The sequence below is a fragment of the Parasteatoda tepidariorum genome, chromosome 8 (genome assembly GCF_043381705.1).
Source record: "Parasteatoda tepidariorum isolate YZ-2023 chromosome 8, CAS_Ptep_4.0, whole genome shotgun sequence".
Taxonomy (NCBI): Eukaryota; Metazoa; Arthropoda; class Arachnida; order Araneae; family Theridiidae; genus Parasteatoda; species Parasteatoda tepidariorum.
In genome coordinates, this window is record NC_092211.1 from 26139545 (window position 1) to 26164573 (window position 25029).

At 28.8% G+C, this 25029-nt stretch overlaps 1 protein-coding gene across 1 annotated transcript in view; it reads left to right on the forward strand.

Moving 5' to 3' along the window:
• Positions 1 to 25029, forward strand: part of LOC107450915 (protein O-mannosyl-transferase Tmtc3) — a gene marked incomplete in the record, with an annotated part of 110556 nt that overhangs the window by 48219 nt on the left and 37308 nt on the right. The window contains 2 exon segments of the mRNA XM_043046277.2: positions 19877 to 20024; positions 24627 to 24763. Coding sequence (XP_042902211.2) covers positions 19877 to 20024; positions 24627 to 24763 — 285 coding nt within the window.

The window sequence follows — 25029 nt, forward strand, 5'->3', positions numbered from 1 at the left end:
ATCTTAATGATGTGCCTTAACTCCTCCAGAAGTTTATTTCAACATTTATGAGACCCTCTTTTATAAATAACGTATACCAACCAAATTGGGCAAGTTCAAAAATTTATATCAAGTATTCAAGTGCAACAATTATTCAAGTTCAAGTATCAAGTATTCAAGTACAACAAAAAGTTTGTCCTTCTGTGTTATCTGCGTTTGAGTCAGTTTCTGTATGAGTACAATACATACTATCCCAACAATTATTTGACTGACTGCTTTTATCAATCTTTAGTGAATTTTGAACCATTACACTGAGAAAAAATTCTTGCACTGTATTATAATGGTATTCCAATTATTGAAAAAAAACATTATTTTAATTAATAAAACCAACTAAAATATACGGTATTTAAACCATTCATATGGTAAGTTTTCCGTTCATGTGGCAACGGTCGATCGGAAATTCTAGTATGTCATGTCTGGAAAATATAGTTCTTATTACCCCACATTTAGTAAAAAATACAAAACGGAAAAGTAAATTTAACCAAATAAACAGTTTTTAATGCCATGTTGTAAGGCATCGTCATAAAATTGCCAAATTTTATCGCATATAATTATTGTTAATTTAACCAAAAGTCATTACCAAAGCGCTTCGGTAAGAATCACCGAGATTTTTGGTGTTCCCATAAAACCAAAAACACAGCAGATTTTACCATTTTCAGATAGTTTTGGGTATACTTTTGTTTCTCATTGTCATAACCCTTTCACCTGCGTTAAATGGCACTTGTTGTATCTTTTAGTTTCAGAAATAACGCAATTTTTATGGCAAATATTTATTTTTATTATGCGGACGTAGGTAAAAATATTTAAAAATAGTTAATATATTATATTATGTTAGTATCTAGGTGGGAAAAAAATTTATATAGAACTTTCGAATACTTTAATGAGATCCATATTTAGCAAAAAACATTAAAACTACTGTGATATATAAAATTTAATAACAAATTTTAAATTACAACTTATGATTAAAAAAACTACATAAAAATATATAAAACCTTATAACAGCAAACCAAATGAATTGAGAAAAAAGTATGGTCAAAATTACCAGAATATGGTTACATTTTCCGTGTTTCTGGCTCTATGGGAACACCAAGAAGTTTGGTTATTTTTATCATAGCACTTATGTGGTTATCTTAGAAATATTAACAATAAAATATGTTTTTAAGCCTTGTGATGAAATTTGATAAATATGATAAAATTTTTTAACTTTATCATGATACCTTTGAGCACGTCATAAAAACCATTTATTCGGCTTAATTTACTTTTCAGTTTTTTAATTTTTACTTAATATGTTGTAATAGGAACTATAATTTTGAAAACAAGAATTTACTGCAAATCGTTACCATATGAATAGAAAATTACCAAATGAATGGTTTTAATACCTGATAATTGAATTTTATTAATCAGAATAATGGCTTTTTACCAGAAATTACATTATCATACAGTAGGGGACAGTGGGGTCAATTGTAACAGGGTACGATTGTAACAGAGCAAAAATTTCGAGTATCGAGTTCTAGATTTTGTTTCTAGGTGGCGCACATAGTGAATTTAATAAATCTACCTGTACACCCCTGCAGGCAACCATTTTTATGTACTTTTGAAAGAGTTACATCACAAAAGATATTTTCAAGCTACGTAAGTTTTTGTTTTTTTTTTTGATATTAGAATATTATATTGTNATAGAACTTTCGAATACTTTAATGAGATCCATATTTAGCAAAAAACATTAAAACTACTGTGATATATAAAATTTAATAACAAATTTTAAATTACAACATATGATAAAGAAAACTACATAAAAATATATAAAACCTTATAATACCAAAGCAAATGCACTGAGAAAAAAAGTATGGTCAAAACTATGGTTACATTTACCATGTTTCCGGCTCTATGGGAACACCAAAAAGTTTGGTTATTTTTATCTTAGCGTTGCATTTATTTTAGAAATATTAACAATAAAATATGTTTTCAAACCTTGTGATGAAATTTGATAAATATGATAAAATTTTATGACTTTATCATGGCACCTTTACTTAATATATTCTAATAAGAACTATAATTTTGAAAACAGGAATTTACTGCAAATCGTTACCATATGAATAGAAAATTACCAAATGAAAGGTTTAAATACCGGATAATTTGATTTTATTAATCAGAATAATGGCCTTTTACCAGAAATTTCATTATCATACAGTACGGTAATTTAAAAGGTTTTTATTTTCCTCCACGCGAAATCTTTACCAAAAATTTAAGTTGCTTAAAAGTCTGTAATTTTCTCAATGATTATATGTATCTCTTCATTTACGTAACTTCAATGTACGTAATTTTTAATTTTTTTCAATGTTTAATGTAATTTATAAATCTAAAAACAATAATGTTTTCCAGCTAACATATTTTACGCATTATATCATTAATAAAAATCCAAATTCTATTCTATGTCTAAAAAGATTTCTAAATATATAACTTCTCTTAAAACTGCTTGAACGTATTTGTATGAGAATAAAAACCATATAAAAACAGAAAGCTTTTCGAAACAGATAGCCATTCAGATATTGATCGATGGACGAAACAGAAAGGACATGATTTAACCATTTAAAGATAAAGATTTGATTTAGAGGATTCAAGGCTTTCGATGCTAAAGGAAAATCAGATTCAAACATAGCTTTTAGCAGGTGCTTTTAACTTCTAAAAGGTAACATAAGACCTTTTCTTTACAGCGGAAATTTAAGTCTTCTTTTCTTACTAAACTTACGTTTCTAAATTTGTGAAAATATTTATAAAGTTAAGAGCATTTTTTAAGATTTAAAAAAATAAGATTTTTTGTTGTTTATCATACAAATTATATTTTCTGGGTAAAGATATTTTATTGGTTTATGTTTGTTTGAATTTTGCATTAACATGCAATTAATCGGTGCAATAAATGAGAGTAGTACATTTAAACAATTTTAATTGAACAGTTTTGACTAACAAAAAAACAGATTTCTATTTAATCTTTAATTAATAAAAAGAAATCCCATTTCTACTAAAAAAGTTAAAATGATACAGATTTTAACAGAGCATTATTATACTTAATAAAATAAACATCAAAACATTATTATCGATAATTATTAAGCTCTCGGAAAAGTTAGTTCAATGTTGTATCAAAATATCGATACCTTAAACATTATTAAGGTTCAAGTTTGCAGCAACCTATAAGTCTCAAATTTGCTTCAACCTTAATAAATTTTAATTTTGATGCAAAATAATAAGGTATAAATTTGCTTCAACCTTAATAAGGCTCAAATTTTCTGAAATTTTTATAAGTTTTAAATTTGCTGCATCAATAATAAGGTTGAAATTTTTAGCAACCTTAATAAAGTGCAAATTTTCAGCAACTTTAAGAAGGCTCTGATATGCAGCAGCTTTAATAAGGTTCAAATTTGCTGCAACTTTAATAAGTTAAAAATTTACTGCAACCATAATAGGACTCAAATATTTCTGTTACCTTTTTAAGGCCTTATTATTAGCTGCAACTTTTATAAGGCTCGAGCTTGTTCCAACCTTAAGAATGTCAGAATTTGCTGCAACCGTACAACGGCTCAATTTTTCCGCTCCCTTTATAAGACTCACATTTGATGCAACCTTAATAAGGCTCCAATTTCCTGCAACCTTTATGAGATACAAATGTGCCGTACCCTTAATAAGGCTCGAATTTGCTGCAAGTTCAATAAAGTTAAAATTTTTAGCAACCTAATTAAGGTGTTAAACTAAACCATAGTGTCATGAAATCAAGATTAAGAAGAATGATAGTATTTTTTAATTAATACTTAAATTGAACAGAAGTTTCATGTAATCAAGTTTAATAAGAACTTTAATACGGCTTAATTAATCGCAATATTAACGCTACAGCAAATTTGATTGATATTATGACTCAAATAGCTACAAAATTTTATAACAATGTAGTGAAACGGCAATTATTATCTGCGAACTGTAAGAATTAAAATGATCGTAATTTTATCATTAAGTGAAGTAGAAATTAGCGCTTACATTTAACTACCAATAGGTAGGTCTGCGTTTATTACTTCTTCCTATGGTGTATTTAGAATGTTTAACTTATCATTTCAAAGCAAACAGGAAATAAAAATTAAAACTACCGGAATATGGTAAATTTTACTGTGTTTCTACCTCTATATGAACACCAAAAAGTTCAATAATTTTTAAAGAACTGCTTTAAATGTAACTTTAATAAAGATAAATGTAAAATTGCTTTATAACATGTGATAAAATTTGGCAAATATGGACAAATGTCGTAATTTTACCAAGATATCTTAGAGCAGGGCATAAAACTATTTATTTGATTAAATTTAGCTCTCACTTTTGCACTTTTTACTAAATATGTGGTAATAAGAAATATAAATATGAAAATCAGTATTTTGGTAAACTGTTACCATATGGACTGACAAATATTAAATGAATGTTAAATTAATAATCCCAAGAAATTAAAGCGGTAAGACATTAATAACTTAATTCACTTCGAAAATATATACATAGCAAATAATTGTCGACATGTTTCAAGAGATTCAAAAATAGGCGCCCATTTTCAAGACTTGCCAGACGTCAATGAGTAGAAACAAAAGTGATTTGAAATTTTAAAAAAAACTAAAATTTGCCAACAAAAAATAGAAAACGAACTTTATTTTTCATAAAATGGGGGCCTATTTTTGAAACGCTTGAATCATGTCGAATATTATTCGCTACTAATATATTTTTGAAGTAAATAAGTTTTTAATCAGGTAATACTAAATGAATGACTTAAATATAGTATATTTTGGTTTTATTAACCAGAATTACGGTTGTTGTTTTTTTACCAGGAATGTCATTACCATTACGGTACAGTAATTTTAACGGAATTTCTCTCTCCATGCAGTTGGAACCACCCTGATAGGATGTATTATTTTGTAGTTAATTTGGTTGAATTTTAGTTAATTTTGTTTTGTTGAATTCAGTTAAATTTTAACCGAAGTCTTATAAAAAATTATAGTTTCATCATAATCATGCCTTTTGATAATGGACGGTGATAAAATTTAAAATATTTTTCTTAAAATTTAAAACCACAAAGTTTTTCAAAACTGCACAATTTGTGTAACTATTTTGATTTATTCTTAATTAATATGGACCAAGAAAAAAAATGGGCCTGGAAACCTGATATGGTCTATAACACAACAGATGGTACATGTTGTTACACGTGCCAACTACATATAAACTTAACTCAATGGCACGACAGCCCATAGAGGGCCAAGGCTTAATGTGCCCATCTCAGTTTTTTTGACCATGGGCTCTGTTATGCAGGAGCGGATGTTCCGGTCCGGGTCAGTACGTGTCCACGTCTGGAGGAAAGGGGAAAAAAAGGTCAGGTGGTCAGCCGAAAGCAGAACCTCCAGTGTTTAGTTCCCAAGCATGTTCTCCATACTCTTTTATCCACCCACTGAAGGGATGAAAGACTGAGTCAACCTTGCCCGGGCCGAGGATCGAACCCAGGACCTGTGGCACGGGAGGAACCAACTACATATACTGAATACAAAATTCTTCCTCTAGAGGAGTGCAAATATTTACGTTACATAAAGTTTTAAATACTCTCTCAATCGTATTTCGCGTAAAATAAATATCTGCAATGATTTTGCTTTATAATTCACCTCGATGAAAGAAACTATTCAACTGAAATTTATAATTAAATTTTTGAGTGAAAAAAACATGTAAAAAATCTTCGTCAACATGTTTAAAAGAAACATTCAGTCCGTAAGACGAAGAAACTTAAATCTCATTTTACATTTCTTAATTCATATTCAAACTACTATACGTTACTTCAATGTTTAATCCTTTACATATTGTAATTTTAAATTATAAAATAAATCCTTTTTTACATTTGTTCGATTATTTAAAAGAAGAAAAACATATTTTATTTAAATGCATGCTTTCTTTAACTTAATTCCATAAAATTGAAAATAAATACTCATTTTTAATCATATGCGTACTTTTATGTAAGAATTCTTATACAAAATCGATTACTCAAAGTAACTAATACTTTAAAAATACTTCAGAAAAACTCTTTTCAGAATTAAACAGATTTTATTAGCAATTCACTTTCACTGATATCAGAAATCAAATTCATATTTTGTTAAGTGCTTTTTTTTAATGCTTAGAAAAAGGAATTTTAGAACTTAAAATTTAAATGTTTCTATGGTTTTATTTTTCCTTCAGAAAGCATATTGTGAATTTCGAAAATAAATGTGATTGAAATATTTTTTTTTTGGTTGTGCGTATTGAAATCATAATTTAAAAATGAATTCATATCGTTTTCACAAAACTACGTAAGCAGTAAATTTAATCATTTCTCGTACATACCTCAACAGAAATTGAATACATTAAAAAAATCTGAAAAAAGTTATAAGAGGATATTTTTACTCAGCATGTTTTAAAATAATTTAACTTCAATGAGTGGACTTAAAAGAAATTCTAATTAAACTTTCACAAGCATGCGTTGTTTTGAATTTAATTTATAAACAAATGTAAACAGTTTCAGAATTTCTAATTAAACTTTTACAAAAATATGTAGTTTTGAATTTAATTTATAAACAAATGTAAATAGTTTTATTTGAGTTATTAAATAATTTTATTAAATAGTTTTATTATTGAACTCCAATGGTCTTTTAGTTACGAATGTTCATATTTTATTGATGGTCGTTAAATAAAATAAAAACATTTATGTAATTTAAAATAATTAAATCAATTTCTTATATAACTTATATGGACTTAGGTTTAATAACTATCTATAGTACACTAAAATTCTTCGAAATATGATTATAATTTAGTTGTAAATGATTATGATTATATATGATTATGATTATAATTTAGTAAAAAATTTCATTAGCTTAAATAAAGGGGAGAACAGTCCACAAATTTCAAGCATTTAAAGCATCAGCTCATCTTGATGTTCTGGAATCTTGTTCCAATCACATGCTAATTTCAAATTTGCTGCGATTTTGCAACAATTACTCATGGATGTTATGTCAAATTTAACCCATTTTTTTGCAGCGCCCTCTATGTCAATTTTGAAAATGGCGAAAAACGTCAATTGGAAGAAAAGCCATAGGTTTGTGAAAATGGAAAGAGTTTGTGGTCTTATTTTTTAATCTTTTAAAAGTTACATACGCTGCATTATCAGAGATCATAAAAAATTAGAAAAAATTGTGCTATTCATTGATTTTTATAATTTTTCTTTAGGTGGTAAAACGTTTTAAATTTTTCAAAGACAAAATGTTGTTCCACTTAATTAGTAAGTTATTCTCCCATCCTAAAGTGCAGATAATACTTTAGGGGGAGGTAGTTTATATAGTTTAAAATAATATCGTTGTTTCAAATGTGTGGTACAAAATCTCTTTTTTTCTTATTAGCATATTTTTTTTATTAGTTTAAAAGCATGGGAAAACAGAGTTAACGTCAACAATTCTTCACGATCCCTTCACTTAGCGTGGAATAATATCTGCCCAGGTTTGCTTCATTTGGCCACCGTTGTTCCTCTTGGCTATCGTGGTTTTTTCTTGTTTTGTTTTTCTCTTTTAGTTTATTTTTCATTCTTTCCAACACCGTGTTTCTTTTTTCAAATGTATTTCATTTTACTAAATAACATGCTGGTGAGTGCCTTGTTTTAAGCGCTCGAAACGTGTGCCCACCTTAATTTTTGAAGACAGTGAAAATTTTCCATTGACGAGTAGAAATGGAGAGAAAATATTATTAATTTGTATAAAAATGCGTTTTTAAATGCACCAGAAATAACTAATAACCAAAAATATTTCGAATTACAAATTTCGATTTTTTTTTCTGTAAGAACTTAATAATTTAAATTTTAAACGTTATTAAACCCTGATATTTTGAAAACTTGATGCAACAATAGTTAAGTGAATGCTGAATTATACTATTTCACAAGCTTCATTTTCTTTCATCATAATATAATTCAATTTAAGAGAAAATGTGGTTTACATATTTTTGTCATAGTCTTACTTTTAACAATTTGATTTGAACTCAAAACATTTTTCAACAGTAAGGGCCATTTTGTAACATTTAATCACTGTGATTTACATAAAATAAACAAAATATTTGTTTACAAACTATTCATCTTAATATATTATCCTAATCCCAATATAATACCCTTAAATTAAATTATATTTCGTTGGCTTATAAGTAAAACACATGAAATCGATGATTGAAGTTTGGAAATAATTGAAAATATTTTTTTATTCTTTTCAAAATATAAATATCATAAATTTTTGTTAAGCAACAAAAGAACTTTACAAATTTAACCAGTCTAACACATTTTAGAAAGAAAAAAATCAAAAAAACTTAAAACTAGAAAATCTAGGCAAATTATGATTGCCTCTTAAACCTACAATTTCATAATATATTATTTAAATATTGTTATTTACTTCACTTTTTTTAATACGAGTTTTTTAGAAAATTTTTAATTTTACGAAGTACAAAAGCATTAAAAATTTACATCTATTTTTCACGAAATTTTCTTTAATTTCAGTCAAAAATTATTTCTTAAAAAAAATTAGATATTTTTAATATATTTTTCTTAAGTTAAAATTAAGATATTTTTCTTCAAATATTAGAAAAATTTAATTTAATATTCATGAAATAAATAGATATTAATGAGATAAAAAAAACTGAATTATTAATGAAAAATAAAAACAAAAATAGTAATTTTGGAGTGCTAAGTAAAAACTATTTTTAAAAAAGGTTTCTGTTTACTATTGTCATTCATATAATTTAAACTTTTTAATTAAACAAAAAAGTAGGATCTGATTCCATGAAAGAAGGAGCAAAACATCTTACTTTCTGTACATCATAAAATAAATAAATCCCGGTTTTAATAGCACATTCCATACTCACGAGCCTCATGTTTTATGCATTTTTCAGTGGATGCAAAATTAGATTATTTTCATGACTTCTCACATAAATCGAGCTTAATATAGTCTTATATCGATTTCGCAATTAATATCGATATTTGAACGAGGAAATTGCCGTATAACATGCAGTGATGGGTCTTTTCTCCATGCTAGTGGAAATCTAAATTGCGATTTTCTAACCCAAGGCGACTAATCACGTCAATACTGGAAGCGTTTCAAGCAACATATCGATATATTTACCTTACCTTTTATCGATTTTGGGTTATGATGCAGTAAAAATGATAAGGGAAATGTTGGAGATTATGACGTGAGAATGATAATTTTATGAAGCATTTTATGATGCGTTTTATGAAGAATAAATATTACAAAAAACGAAACAATCGATAAATATTTAATGCAACAAGCTTTATATTTCAGTTTTTTAACTTTATTAGAAAACTTTCATTTCTAATTTACATGCTTTTTACGAAATCAGCTTATATATATACATGTTAGAGATTGTAATATGTTGTTATAGTTGGTGTCACGTGACTGTGACTGCTGCTGCTTTCATTTAATTTTTTTTGGTTCACTTTGATTTTTATGATGGCAACCTTCTTGAAATGTTTTGTGTTGGTTATTTTGTGTTCGAATTAGTTAGGTTTTGCAAATATCACTAAATTTAGATTGCTTTAGAATTAATAAATGTTTGTTAAGTTTTAATTCGTATCTGTTTATTCATCTGTAGAACTTGCAGTTCATTTGAATACCACTAAAAGGTGTCCGCAAAATTTATTTGCTTGCTGCAATTTACAATATATATTTACAAATATGAAGAAAAGGATGAAATATTTTTTTTCTTTAAAAAACGGGGAAAAAAAGGATATAATCTTTTCATCAGCCCACACGATTATATCCGCAAAAAAGAGTGCTTTCTGATATTGTATCAATATAGCCAAACCAAATTTACATAAATATAATAGTGTGAGGAGCATTCGAAAAAAAATTTTACAAAAATTACAGTGAATAAAATAGAACACAATAAGTCAAAATAACACGTAAAAACAGAAAATAAGATAAAATAAAATAAAAAACAATCTAAAACAAAAACTATAAAGCGAGTAGCGAAATCAGATGTACTTACAAGAACGGGAAATTTTTCAAGAATCATTCAAAAATATTTTCGCAACAAGATTGCCAGATTACAAAATATGAAAACAAAAACGCAAATTGAGTGTAACTAGAGGGGTTTTGTTTTAAAGTGCCGTTCTTACTGCATTGGTGAAGTGATTTGTTATGCTGTGCATTGATTTGTTAGTTACCAAGGATGGGTCCGAAATGAATGAACGCGCAAGGTGATATTATACTGGATAATTTAAAAAAGTTGACCATAAATAATTTTGGAAAATAAATATTTATTTAAGAAAAAATATAAAATAGAAAAGACAAACATAAATTGCCTNAGATAGATAGATAGATAGATAGATAGATAGATAGATAGATAGATAGATAGATAGATAGATAGATAGATAGATAGATAGATAGATAGATAGATAGATAGATAGATAGATAGATAGATAGATAGATAGATAGATAGATAGATAGATATAGATAGATATTTTTATTATCTTATATTATTTCCATTTTATTTAATTACCATTTTTATATTACTCGAAAACCTTGGAGACAAAATTTTCAATTTTTTTAATTTAGAAATCGTTTATTTGGAACGAAGGAATCTTTTATTAGAACTTCTAATATCAAATTAATTTTTCTACAAACTTCTACCCATGAAGTGCAAAATTCTGATTTAAAATACGGAAACATGTCTTTGAAAAATTGTTTCTTGAAAAATATTACTTCAAAAAGTTTCCAAAAATGTTACTAAATTTCTGAAACGTTTAAATGACCTTTTATTCACAATCATTACGAAAATCTTACATTTACGTTTCTAAAAGGTATCATGACAACGATAGAACAACGATAGAGAACATTCCATTTATATCAATAACAATTCAAAACTGCAGATATTAGAAGACAGCGAATTGCAACTCCAGTCTCTTAAAAGCACATATATCACTTTTATAAGTATAAAAGTTAAAGGAACTCGAAATAGTTCAAAAATTCTTCTTTAATCTCAATGGCAGAATGGGAACATTTATCTTCAGTTAAATCCCAAAACTTTCTCCTTTTTTTATTTTTGTTTTTATCTACAGTAGTCTGATCAAAAGTTGAAAAAATACATGGACTTCATCGCTACGCATCGTAACATTCCATGTCGTAGAAGTTACGATCCAATCTCTTGCTCGTGACGTCACAAAATCTAAGGCTATGGACCAATGCAACATTTCTGCCTTTCCCATTAAAACTTTTCCCAACGACTTCCAGCTTTGCTCCAACTCTTAAAATGAGGATTCAGATTTATGGCCCCTCTTTTGGCGAACTTGGCTCTGGTTGAGTCGCTTTAGAAATATTTCACCATTTGAGTCTCGGCTTTCTTCGTTTGTTTTAGAGAATAGTACCTGATATATTAAACATGATGAAATTTAGAGAAAATGTTTTTTTTTATCGTGTTGAACTCGATTGAAAAATACTGACAATTAATTTGATTTTGAGAGTTAATAATTCAGAATTCGTTTGTAAAATATAAAAAATTGTTTGATTATAATTAGAAAAATATTTCATTTATTGAAATACTTCTTTAATTTTACACTGTAAAAACTGTGGAGTGATATAACTCCAAATGTGTTGTTGAACAAAACAAAAAATTGTGTGGATGAACACTTTATTTCGAATTAACACCAAATGGAGCTTTCATATACAATTTGAAGTGTGAAGTTAAACTTAGAATGGGAAAAGTTTACACCAAGCTCACACGCATTCACACCAAACTTGCGTTATTTTCGTTGCCGAAAAAACCAATGTTGTCACACTTCATTGTGTGAACCACAATGTTGTCACACTTTGTTGAACAACACTCAAACACTTCATGTTTGAGTATTGTTCAACACTCAAACATTCTTCATATTTGAGTGTTGATTGTTTACAATCTATTACAATTTAGCATAAGTTTATTGTCTTTTATTTTGCAATACACGGTAACAAATATCTCCTTTAAAATATGTTTTTAGTTGTGCAATAAGGTTATTTATATATTAGTTTTTAAATCTCTGTGAACTATATTAGATAATTTTATAATGTATGATTTATATCCAATTTAATTATGTTAAGCCTAATTCGAATTCGTCTTAATATTCTCTCTGGGCTACGCGTATTTTTTATTTACAAACTTATTTTATTTTAAGAATTAGTGTATATATGAATCCTAAACTGACTGTTCTTACTTTAAATTGTATCGTAAAAATAACTTTACTGACTCTGATGTGTATCGTATCTTACTGTAATTCTAAATTTTAGGGTTACGGAATATCAAAAATGGCGGAACCTACTTTATACCTAGTAAAGTAAATAAATATTTTTGATGATTCCCCTCACCAGGAATTATCCTTGAAATTTTGGTGTAACGTAGTTGCTTCCTATTTCTATGTTATTGTACACCAAAATTTTTGACAGTGTAGTACTATAATATGATAATTTGATTTCTTGTTAAACTATTACGAAAAACCTTACCTGAATAATACCTTAAGCGTAAACCATAATGTGGTACAAATTTGATGCACGTTGATGCACGTAGGATGTTACGTTGAGTCATAGTATAGTGTAAAATAATTTCAAAATTACTATAATATAATTCACTAAGCACCATATTACTTCTTCTTTTTTCTTCTTGGGCACTACTTTTCGTTTAAGGTCGTTTCAGTCAGTTTATCCCATCTAGATCTATTCGATGCTGATATATTCTGATCTTGTTCTAGGTCTTCCTCTTTTTCTTTTTCCCTCTGGTGTTTGGAAGCATCAACAGAATTTAAATCGCTATATCGAAATACATGTCCCAGCCACCTTATTTGAGAAACCTTGATCATTTTTACTATGTTAGGTTATTTCTATTTTGATTGTAATTCATAGTTGTACGAATTCTTCAGGTTCCGTTTTCTCTTACTGCACCAAAAAATTTTCTCAATATTTTTCTCTCGGTACACTCCAAGTTCTCAAACATGTGCGTGATATGTAACCAAGTAAAATTATCAGGTTGTTCTTTTTAAAAGAATGGTTTCATCAATAAAACAAAACATAATATATAAATATTGTGCATTGTTACCCCTGATTTAATAATATCAGAGAAAACTATATTAACAGATTGAAAATAAATATTTTTGCGTGAAACTTGCAAAACTTATTAAGGAATAGAGATACATTATATATTTTTAAAATTATTTTTATGGATGAAATACTTTAAAAGTAGCTAAAAATGATGGTCGTATTTTAAATTCCAAGAAAACGATGTTACGAACGTAAAATAAGGCTAGGCATTGTTTAAACCCATCGCCATGTTTTTTAATTTCGTACAATTGCAGATTGGTTGTTTAAATCACCCAGTACGATAAACTGAACGCTTTTGCCAGCAAATATATTTGTTTCGCAACTACCTGCTAAAAACTACTAATTCTCTAGCATGTTTCTTAGTACAGAGGAAGTTGCATAGCATAAGTTTATTTTATAAATTTGAAAACTTTATAAAACACGTGACTTCATTCCAGTTATTGAATGAGTAACAATAGAGGAAAATGTCATATGGATTACTAAGGAAATTTTGAATAGGAATTGGAAATTTAAAACAGAAGTGATACAGAAATAAATGTTTCAATTTTACTATTTTGCAAAGAAAATCGAAAATGAAATTGAGAAATAATATTAGAGAAAGGAAAAAACGAAAAAAAGCAGTAAAATTTTTAAATTAAATTCAAGAATTAATAGAATTTAAATTTAAACAAAGGGCAGTTTTTTAAATTTTAATGCGAGTAAAATATTTTAAACGCATCATTTGCACTTTTCTAAAACGAAATTCAAATGATTTTATTTCAAATGTGAGGCATGAGATTGATTTGTGTATTGATCAAAAATTTTTTTTGCAAATATATATCTTTGCTTGCAATATTTTCACACAAAATATAAGCACATAAAAACAATTTCATTCATATTCGTAAAAAAATGTGTAAATTATTTAATTTATTAATCTTTTATACTAAGTCTATGTAAAATAGTACTTTAAAATGGCAGTTTGAAACTCCCACTTTAAGCGGAATTACCGATTAAGAAAGAAATTAGAAATATCTCAACTTTTCAGAAAAATATTTTTGGTATACACAGTAATTCCTGATCGAAGTATGCTAAAAAGTATTGGCACTTAGGATGCATCAACCATAAAATATTATACCTAAATTTTTACTGCAATATTTGTTTAATTAGAGTAATATTTGTTTACATACTAATCTGCTCATATATAAACAAAAAAAATTTTAAAAAACTAAAAATTCCATTCTTTCTTCCTCCCTTCAATTCTTATCCAACATTATTCCTTTACATATGTCTTATTTATTTATTTATTTATTTATTTATTTATTTTTATTTATATATTTACCTTTTTTATAGGTAATTTAATCTACTTAAAATTTTTCTCCTTACATTACAAACAATAAGATTGAGCCTTTCAAAAATAAAAAAAAACCTCTCTCAAAACGATAAAACTTTAAGAAGAATTATAAAAGTTTCACAAACTTTCTTTAAAAAAACAAAACTCTGTCTTAAAAATTTAAGAACGACTTAAAAAAAAACACTCTATAACCAAATATCCATTCTTTTTTGCTACTTTTTAAAAAGAACTTTTTTTTTTCTAGAATAGGCAACATAACCGGAATACTGAAGCAAGAAAGAGCAATCAACGCAAAAATGTGATTCGCTCAGATCCTAACGAAGTTTTCGAATTCCCTCCCTCCTTTTCCGTCTAACGACCTGTTAGAAGATCTAAAAAGAATTACCAAACGTCAAAGAGCCTAGCCTCAATCTTCCTTTCTTCATCTTTCTTTCTTTCTTTCTTCTAAGGCATTAGGTTTCCAAGGCCGAGATTTGGCCGGTGATAAGTGATCTTCCGGAAACTCAAGATGCTGTTAACTATTAGTTGATTATATCCTGCTCTTGAGCTTCTTTGATGGGATCAGAATGGCTCCAGCTCCATCACCATGATGCAAAAAAAATAATAATCCCTGTCTTTTGTTTTGGTAAATAGGCTAAAAATAGAAAATTAATGCCTTAGTGGATAAAAAGTGTTGCTTATTAAGTAAAGTGAATTATTTTTCTGAAAGTTTGCTTTTTTATAAGAAAATAAGACAAAAGATAATTTAGGTTATCGTGTACGTTTTTAATGTTATAATTCGATTTTCCGTACACTGTAAAAAAAATGGATACTCAAATATCGCGAAACTTACTATGTTTCTGACGAAACCGTTTCTTGATATATGCTCCAAATAAAAATTTCGTAAAAATGACGAAATAACTATTGTCACTCATTCGAGGAAACGAATATCGTCCAAATTGAAGAAGTATTTCGTCATATCATTTCTTTTCAAAACAAACTGTAACAAACTATTCTAATAATCACTTTAACATGGGCACCATATAGGTAGCATATCACAACAAGGACAGATAAAACAGAGAGATAAATAACACCCATGCCGGAAGCCGAGATTCGAACCCCGGATACCCCTAGCACGAGGCCACCTCCTTGACTACCATACAAACTAGTAAGCTTAATTGTTCACTTTATTTTCGATTGTGTAATCTTTATTTTGGTTTCGTCATTCTAACTAATCTACGATGAGATTCCGAGTCGAGGAAACATTTTCGTCACATATTTGAGAGTATTCGTGTTTCATCGCAAATCACGTGATTTCGCTACAAAATGATTCTCAAAATTATTACGATTAATAATTAAGCACATTATTACTCAATATTATTACTCAAAATGATTAAGCACAAAGATTGCCAAATCGTCAAAAGTGACAGTTTTGTTTCTGGAAGTGTATTTTTAATAAATACAATATTTTGAGTTTCAATTAAATTTAGGTGCGTTTGAAATAAGGAATACGCAACTTACTTAATTATTATCGATGAAGAATCAATTCATGCAGCGGATTTATGGCATCTTTGAAGTTTATCTCTTAAACCATGTGATTTTGAGCCATATTGAGAAATAAAAAATATTCTCTGAATCATAAGAACTTTCAGAGAAAGACTTTTTGCACTAAAATAATGTGAATTTAAATTTTAAAAGAAAAACAGCAAAACCTCTCCCATGGTTGAATTGTAACCGTATTTATGATTAGCCCTGCTTTCATAGTTTGTGAACCCATAGTTCTTTTTATCGAAAGTATTTTATATTAGCTGTTTAATCAGAAATTCCTACACGGTAAATTATGATTTCAATTATGGATCAAACTAATATAAAAAGTTCCGGCACTCAGGGCGCAGGAACTTTTTACTGTAAAATCATTTCTACCATAACATGTTTCGAAACAAAAAAAATCTGATATACCGTAATTTTTACAGTAATAATTACCGTAAAATCATTGAGACACTCTAATTAAATAAATCTTGCAATAAAAATTACGTTATATTATTTTTCCAGTAAAAATGGATTTCGCAGAAAAAATGGATTTTACTGTTGATGCTTCCAAAGTGCCGGTACTTCATTCCGAAATTTGATCAGGAATTTTTTGCAATACAGGCACAACAAATGACCACGTCTGGAATTTAAACTTTAAGATACATACATATTATTTCTAAAATATGTTTTATTAGCTTGTTTCAAATGATAATTTCAAAAATTGACCATTCTATTGTTTCATGTTTATTTCAATTATTTTATAACAAAATGTAATAAATAAAGTAATTCAAGCAATTGACACAGATAGATACTAACTACAGAAAAACTAATGATTTAATTCTTAAAATAATAATTCAAAAACAAAATTGTGTTAAATAAAGTCAATTCCTATGGTTTTTACATGAAGTCTTCATAAAATTCAGTATTCAACAAATAAAACTAGAAAACATAATTTCCCTTCTTTAAATCCCCTTAAAAAATTTACATTTCTTTCAGCACTTCTTCTTTACAGACAGCAAAACTGTAACAATTCAGAAGAATAGCTACTTACTCAATTGTTATCAAAACTTTAAAAAAAAAACTGTTAAACTGCATGACGATTTATCTTTTTTCAATCTTTAAATACTCTTTACGCAAACTGTGAAGTTATAATAGTTATGAAGAATAACTAATTCAATTGTTATCAAAGCTTTTTTTAAAAAAAAAAAACTATTAGTATGCATGATTATCCACCTCTAATTTAAAATCCCAGAGGAAGCTGTACATTTTTCAAAATATTCTCCATTTTTCCAAACTCTCGTAATAATAACCTAATCTAAATTACGAATCAGAACAAAAAGAACCGACGAAATTGGAATAGTAACTATGTCTCCATACTGAAGAAAAAAGCTTCAACTCTAATGATTCACGTATAAGATAATCATTTCGTTTCTCTAAAATTTTCTAAAATTACTCCAAAAGAAAAATCACGAACAGCACTAAACGCGAAAATCTTGTTCTAGTTTTCTCAGTTTCCGAAACTACAGTTACAAATGAACTGTGAGAATGCATCCGTAAATTAGGGGTTTCTTTCGCATTTTACTTGTAATTATGCCATTTTCCTGTTTGGAAACACAAACTACGCTCATCAACTGTGTTTACGGAGAAAACTTGGTGCATTAAACTCTCATCTGAAATCGCGCCGAATAGTTTGAGAACAATTGCTTTCTAAAACCAGTAATTTTGCATTCAAATTGCCATTGTTTCAGGGAGGGTAATAAATTATTGGAATGTGTGGAGGGGGGGTAGGCACGATTCTTAAAAGGGATACAACTCCGATTAAACAGAGAGCGTAAAACAATGTGTTTTTGAACTAAAATTTGATATAATCATTAAGATATTTGCAGAGCTTGGAATACTGCTTGCATTGAAGTTACTAAATTCTTCATTTGTTCGAAATCTATTTTCTTAAATATTTAACAAGTTTTTAAATCATTAATAACTCTGATTTCTTCTTTAGTCTGTGATGTATAGTATTCGTAAGTTGGCTTATTTTCGTGATTTTACTAAAAATGTCAAATTAACTTATTCATAACAAAACAGTTCTAACAAATATGAAATTAGGGAAGATTTTGCAACTTTTGCATTCATCTTGCATATGCCTTGCATACTTTCGAAAACAAAACTCTTATTTTTAACAATTCAGTCAAACTTTAGTTCTATTTCATTATTTTTTCCATCGTTTTCTCACGAAATCACGCTATTTTTGACGAAATGGTAACTCCTAAATATTTGACGAAATTGTTTCCTCACTTATATGTATTATTTCAGGACTTTTTGGGAGTCAATTCATTTCTCTCACGTTCAGTCTCACTCGTTAGGTAAATATTGCTGTAAAATGAAGATTTGACTGTAACAAACAATCTTTATAGTAAATTATACTGAGAAAAACCTACAAATTAACGTCAAATTAAGGCCATGGTGGAGCATTTTTCATTTGATATAGCATTTTGACTCGTTTTTCACCATTCAATATTCTTTACCTGATTTTGAAACAATTTGCGCAATATATTGAGATGGTACAAGTTTTAGTTCACTTGATAGTCCAAAACACTCTATACAACCATGGCCAAGTCCCATTTGTCAGGATTCTTATCTTTTGACAGCCATGGCAGGAATGCCACGTAATTTTGACCCCGGATAGACGACGTGAACAGCGTCTGAGTTCGAATTCCTCTTCCCAAACTTCCACACCCCAGCCAACGAGAGGAATTTCAGCCACTACAAATTTAAAGCGCACCTTAGCGTATAATCACGTCGGTTGCTCAATCGGCACCCTGGATCGAACTCACAACCACCCGCTCATTACCAGCGCAGTGAGAGATGCGGTTAATACACTACTAGATTGGGGAGAAACCTCTTAACTGTTTTGTTTTCAGTTTAAAAAACTTGCCTCATATTAAGATGATCTCCGATGCCAGGAAAGAGGGTCAACCGGTTATATTACGTAACGAACTCTTAAGGAAGAAAAAAACCTCAAGCTTTTGAACCGATTTTTATTTATACTACGAGCACAGATGAGGCGTGGAGGAGGAAAATATTTATGTTTCGGCTTTTAGCTCAGTTAACGGCGTCCATTAAGGCGTTACCAGGGCACCTGTTTTCCAGGTTTGATTCTAGGCAATAACTGAGTTGTCACACACAGTTTTTATTTTAGTTATATTTCTTGTGTTAATCGATATGTTTCATTTTTTTTTTAATTTAATGATTATGACGATATCCATATCATCAAACAGCCGACCGGCCTGTGTAGGGGGCAGGGAACTGTCCTTGCATCAGAAAGGTTCTGTGTTCGAATTCCGGGCAAGGCATGAATATTCTTTCCTTCTCTGTACTATCTGTCCTCACTGTGGGAGTGACGTTGGCCCACCTAATATGGTGCCCCTGAAAGAGAGGCCAACAAAATCGCCCTGTATATGCCTGAATTAATGGATGTTAACACAGGTGGGCATTGGAAAAAAAAATATCATCAAGCAAATACGGATTACAGTTCCTCACTTTGACGACTTATTCACTCGGAAAATTACCCAAAACATAGTTTCATCAAAATGAAGAAAATTTTGAAAAATTTGGTATTCATTTTTATATTTCGACTGGAGCTCACATAGAAGCTTTGATGTAAAACGAAAATGATTAAAGCAAAGGAATAACTAAATTACATTCTGGCATTGTATTAGTCACAAAACTTTTTAGTGACATTTCAAATCAGAAAATAAATTTATTTTTGAAAAGAAGATTATTAGTCTAGCATTCTTCTAAACGTTAAAACTAAATTTCATCAACCTTTTGAAATGNTTCAAAGAATTTTAAATGTAAGCTCTTCTTTCCTTTGCTACATCAACAGCTTGAACTGTGGCTTAGTTTTTGATGATCGGCCAGCAATCATTGAAAACATGGATCTTCGTCCAAAAGCACCTTGGTTGAATATTTTCCTGAATGACTTTTGGGGTACTCCTATGAAAAAAGTAAGTCATTAAATTGTGCAATCAAAAGAAAAAAAGTTTTTAAGAAATCACACAAATGCTAAAATTACTTTAAAAGATTTACTTTCCAAAGTATCACTGTTTGTATAAAGAAAAATACATTTAATTCATTTAACTGAATTTTCTTTTATTAAACTTTCCTTATAAAAATATATACAATTGAACCCCGATTTTATGTTTTCTGTCAGACTACCGTTAAAAAACGTACAAAGCATAACGTAAAATCAGGGTAAAAAATTTTTTTATATTTTTCAAAAATTCACATTCACGTGATGAACTATTAGAAAAATAAATAATCTTTAAATATTTTTTGTTTTTAGATACAATTATAAAAATATCCCTCTCAATACTATTGTTTGCATATTTGCTTTGAGGTTTACATCCGCAAATGTTTCAAAGTTTTCGTGTTTTCAAACTCTTGATCACTTGTAGGTATATCCTCCAATATTTTTCGCTCATCTTCATCGTTTTTATCATTATCACCGAGAGCAGGTATTAAATCAGATATTGAAGGAATTGAAAATGAATGTGGGTTGCGTCATCGCCCTCGGAAGATCTTCAAGCATGCAATTTCGTTCCGATAGGTCCATGTTCCAGTGGGATTCCAAGAAGCAATTAACCCGGAGAATCGTTGTTGCACCCACTTGTAATTCATTTTAGTCAACACTGTCCAACCGCTCCCGAAATCTAATTCAGAGCTTACTGAACATTTATTTTTACTTTAGAAGCATCTTGCAGGTCACTGGAATCAAGAGAAAGAAATGGTTACCTAAGCAGTTATTTAGTGTAACGCTCTTTATGATTGAATTATTCCAAGATTCAAAGGTTGAAGTTTGCTGGAAAAAAATTCCACTCGTAAATTTTACAATTTAAGCTCCCGTATTTCCTTTAATATCACTTCCCGTGCGATCCCACCACACTTCCGAATTTGACTCGAGGGGGAAATGTACCATCACATACAAAAGAACAATAAGATAGAATAGGAAGTAAGCCAGAAAGGCTAAAAACATCTAATAAACAAGTCTCGCTTAAAAAAGAAAAATTTAAAAAAACGTTTGAGTAATAAATTATTTTGAACTGTTTGAAAAACGCATAAAGCAGGATTTTCTTTTTTTAAAAAAAGGGTAACATAAAGTCCGCGATAATTTAACATTATCGGTATAGGCAATTTTCACGGAGCAGAAGATAATGACGTAAAAAGCGGGAAAACGTACAAAACAGATAACGTAAAACTGTGGTTCCACTGTATTTTCCCAACAAAAACTATGAGTCCCACAGAGGACTGGTCGCAAGGCATAATTCCCAGTAGATCAGCGAAATCAGACATCACTGGCTGTGATCAGATTTGTTGAGCGTACGAAGGGACAGAAGGTGAGCACAGGGTGAGTAGTCAAATAATGCAACAAATAATAAGCACCTTTTAAGCACTCAAATAATATTTTTAAGCACTTTGAAAAAAATATCATAACTAAGCAGGTTTGGAAAGTTTCGGACAATTGACGGTTTTATTTGGTTTTAACCGTTATGTCAAAATTTTTGAATCATGTAAATCAAATGGCGTTTTCATACGCTAAGGACTGACTATGAGCCGAAATAGATTGGGGTTGAATTAAGTGTGGAAACGTTAAATAGAACAATGTGAACAGTGTCTTTTTGCATAATTCGTAACGAAAATCAACATGGTGAAGGAAAAATCTCAATTTGGAAAAGGAAAAATTAAGCACTTTTTAAAAACACCCTATGAAAAAAGCTCCTTTAAGGACTTTTTAAAAACGAAAATCGAAAATAAGCACCTTTAAGCACTTTTTAAAAACGGTCCTTGTTAAACTGTTGTACCATAAAGTGCTCGACTTTAAGCACTAGTCGTCGGGCAACAAAAGCAGGAGAGCTACCCTCTTTGCAGAGGATCAAAATTGTGATGGCATGTCTTCAAATCATTTTCAGGAATGGTTCCCAGACCGTCGCCAATAGCCCATTGTGCTGCCTAGGGCGACGTGAATAAACTACCATTACAACGACAAAAATTACCATCATTTTTCTGCCTAGAAATAGTAGGCATTAATCAAATTCCGGATGCTTAACTAACCGGACGTAACTATTTTTAAGGGGATTCATGCCCACCTGCTACTCTGAAGATTTAATTATTTAAATAAAGTATATGAATAAAAAACAAATAACTATCTATAATTAATTGCAATAATTATATTATTGATAATAATTTTAAATTATTTTTCTTTTCATTTTGTTATTGTTATTATTTATTGATATATTTTACTTTATAATTCTTTATCTAAAAGTTTCTAAAATAATTATCATTTTCTCATTTATTTTCTTCTTATAAAAATAATGCATAGTACATCACAAATATTTTATAGAATTTTGCCCACACTGTATTATTGAAATATATTATTTTTTTTAATCTATAAAAAACTCAAATATGAGCACATTTAATTTTAATTGCGAAAAGCAGATACACGAAATAATTTTGGAAAAAATACACTTCAACTTACAAATTTCAATATTGCATTATATATCATAATAGAAAATTTTGTCTTAAAGTATTTTCTTTTGAAGCTGTTTGTTCTAACTGCACTTTGCATGCTTATCTCGGGCATTATTTGTGTTGACATTTTTTAAAATACAAAGGACGAATTTTCGCCATTTAGCAACTAATGGTTGTCTTTGAAATCACGAAATTTCGTCATGCGGACGGTTTTTGTTCACATAAAAGAGAAGTCTTATTCGTTTTCATCATTTCATAATAATTTTGAATAATCTAGCCCAGTAATTTTTTTCTAGATCTTTGTATCTAAGTTTAGAAAATGATTAATTATTCTTCTGTTATATGATGAATTCATTTATGTGATGAGTTGATAAAAATATAAATGACTAATTTTATATTCATTTTCTTTACCTACATATAACACTTTTAGAGTGTATATAGATTTTTTATTGAAACATTCTAACTTGAATACCATAAAAATATATTGATATAAATCAAGATTTGCGATCCACCGATAAATTCACCTCTAAAATATCTTTTCATTTCCAACTAAACATACTCAGTTCGTAAAGTAAAGTATTCCCGCAACAGCCAAGGGGATCATGGACGTTAATGCTCCACAATTTCGAGACCAACGTCATGATAGCGACATGGCGCACCAACTGCCCTTACTTTCCATACAAGCTGGTACCCTTCTATCTGAAGCTAGGTGGGCTTCTAGCCGCTACCAGGGATTGAACCCACGTTCTTCACTGTGACAGCCTAATTTGTAATCTGAACTAGTATTAAATAATGATTCATCAATGACTTAAATAATTTGAGAAAAATGTGATGTTTTTGAAAATTATCTAAATGTTCGTGCTAAGTATAGCATGCGTTCTTGAAAAACATTTATTGTAAAGAGAAATAATTTTGGGAAATTAAAAAAAAAGTTGACAAATGGAAAATAAGTATACCAAAAATAGGAGAGTGATATTTATAATGGACATGTAAATTCTTTGCTTTGTTCCATTTTCTGCTATTTTGGAGACGTGTGAAATTTACAATGATGACAATAATCTTTATATTCAGTAAATCCATTTTTATAACTTAAAGGTTTCAAAGAATTTTAAATGTAAGGCTTCGTTTTTGCAAAAACGAGATTTCTATGAAAAGTAATACATTTTATTCATGTTTCTTGCAACATAAGCGCCCTACAGGGAAATATTCAATGATTTAAACAGGAAAAGAAAGCTTTTTGAAAGCAACAAAATCTATTCCGAATCGTTCTAAAAATATTTTAAAGCGAGAAAGATGTTTTTCAGATACAGTTAATGCAATCAAAATACAAATGTGCTTTCGTATGAAGCATTCTTACAACAAGAATTTTCCGATGCAGAAATAATCTTTCAGTTAATGACATTTTTAAGAGAAGCAGACGATTCTCTCTGTCTAAACTCGGCAGCAGACGAGATTTAAACGTTAACAAAAAGCGAATTTGAAAGAGCGAAATATTTCTAAGCATTTTATATATCGTTTTCAGTGTTCATTCTTATCTGTTTTTCTGTATAATATAATTCAGAAAAGCATTTAGATCGGTTTGTTAGTTTTTTTTTTTCTAAATGTATATCTACAATCTATATATTTAAATTCTGAATAATAAACAAATTTAAGATCCAAACAAACTCATGGAAACAAATAATACTGGTAATGTATAATAGTAATAACAAATAATACGATATGATATGTCTTCGTTAGATTTTTATCCCACATATATTTTTCTCACGATATTTTGTATTACCTAGAATTTATTTTTGGCAACAAAATGTCGTTACTAGATTTCATTCTTCCAATATTTTATTTTAGCGGTATTTTGTGCAAACTATATTTTTTTCTCACAGATTTCATTGTACTGATAATTTGTTATCACGACACTTAATAAAATAATATAATTTTACTAATTAATCAATATTTTATTTATAATTATGAATTATAAATAATAATTATAATTTAAATAATAATAATAATTCATGTAATGAATAAAGCCTCTCTACTATCTAGCAACTGCAAATATTTGAAGATATTGTTTATTTTTAAATTAGGAAGAGAGCCATAAATCATATCGTCCTCTTTGTGTGCTGACATTTCGAATGAATTATTTAATCCATGAGTTGCAGCCCTTTGGATATCATCTGGTTAATGTAATCCTTCACGTCATTGTTTGCCTTCTGTACCACAGGTAACATTTATAACATTTATGTAAATTAGTGGAGTGCTCTGTCAATACATAATGATAGATGTATTTGTAAGTTAATTCTTAATGGTATACAAAATTCTGGAAGCTTGCTATCAGCTGATTAGCTGATTTAAAAACGTAGAACTTTAAAGAATTTTTTAAATTTTAAAACAAACTTTTAGCCATAAATAAAAGTTATTTTATGAGAATCAAGTCATATAGAGCTATTAATAGTAGTTTCGAATCACGTCTTGAACTTCAAAAAGTTT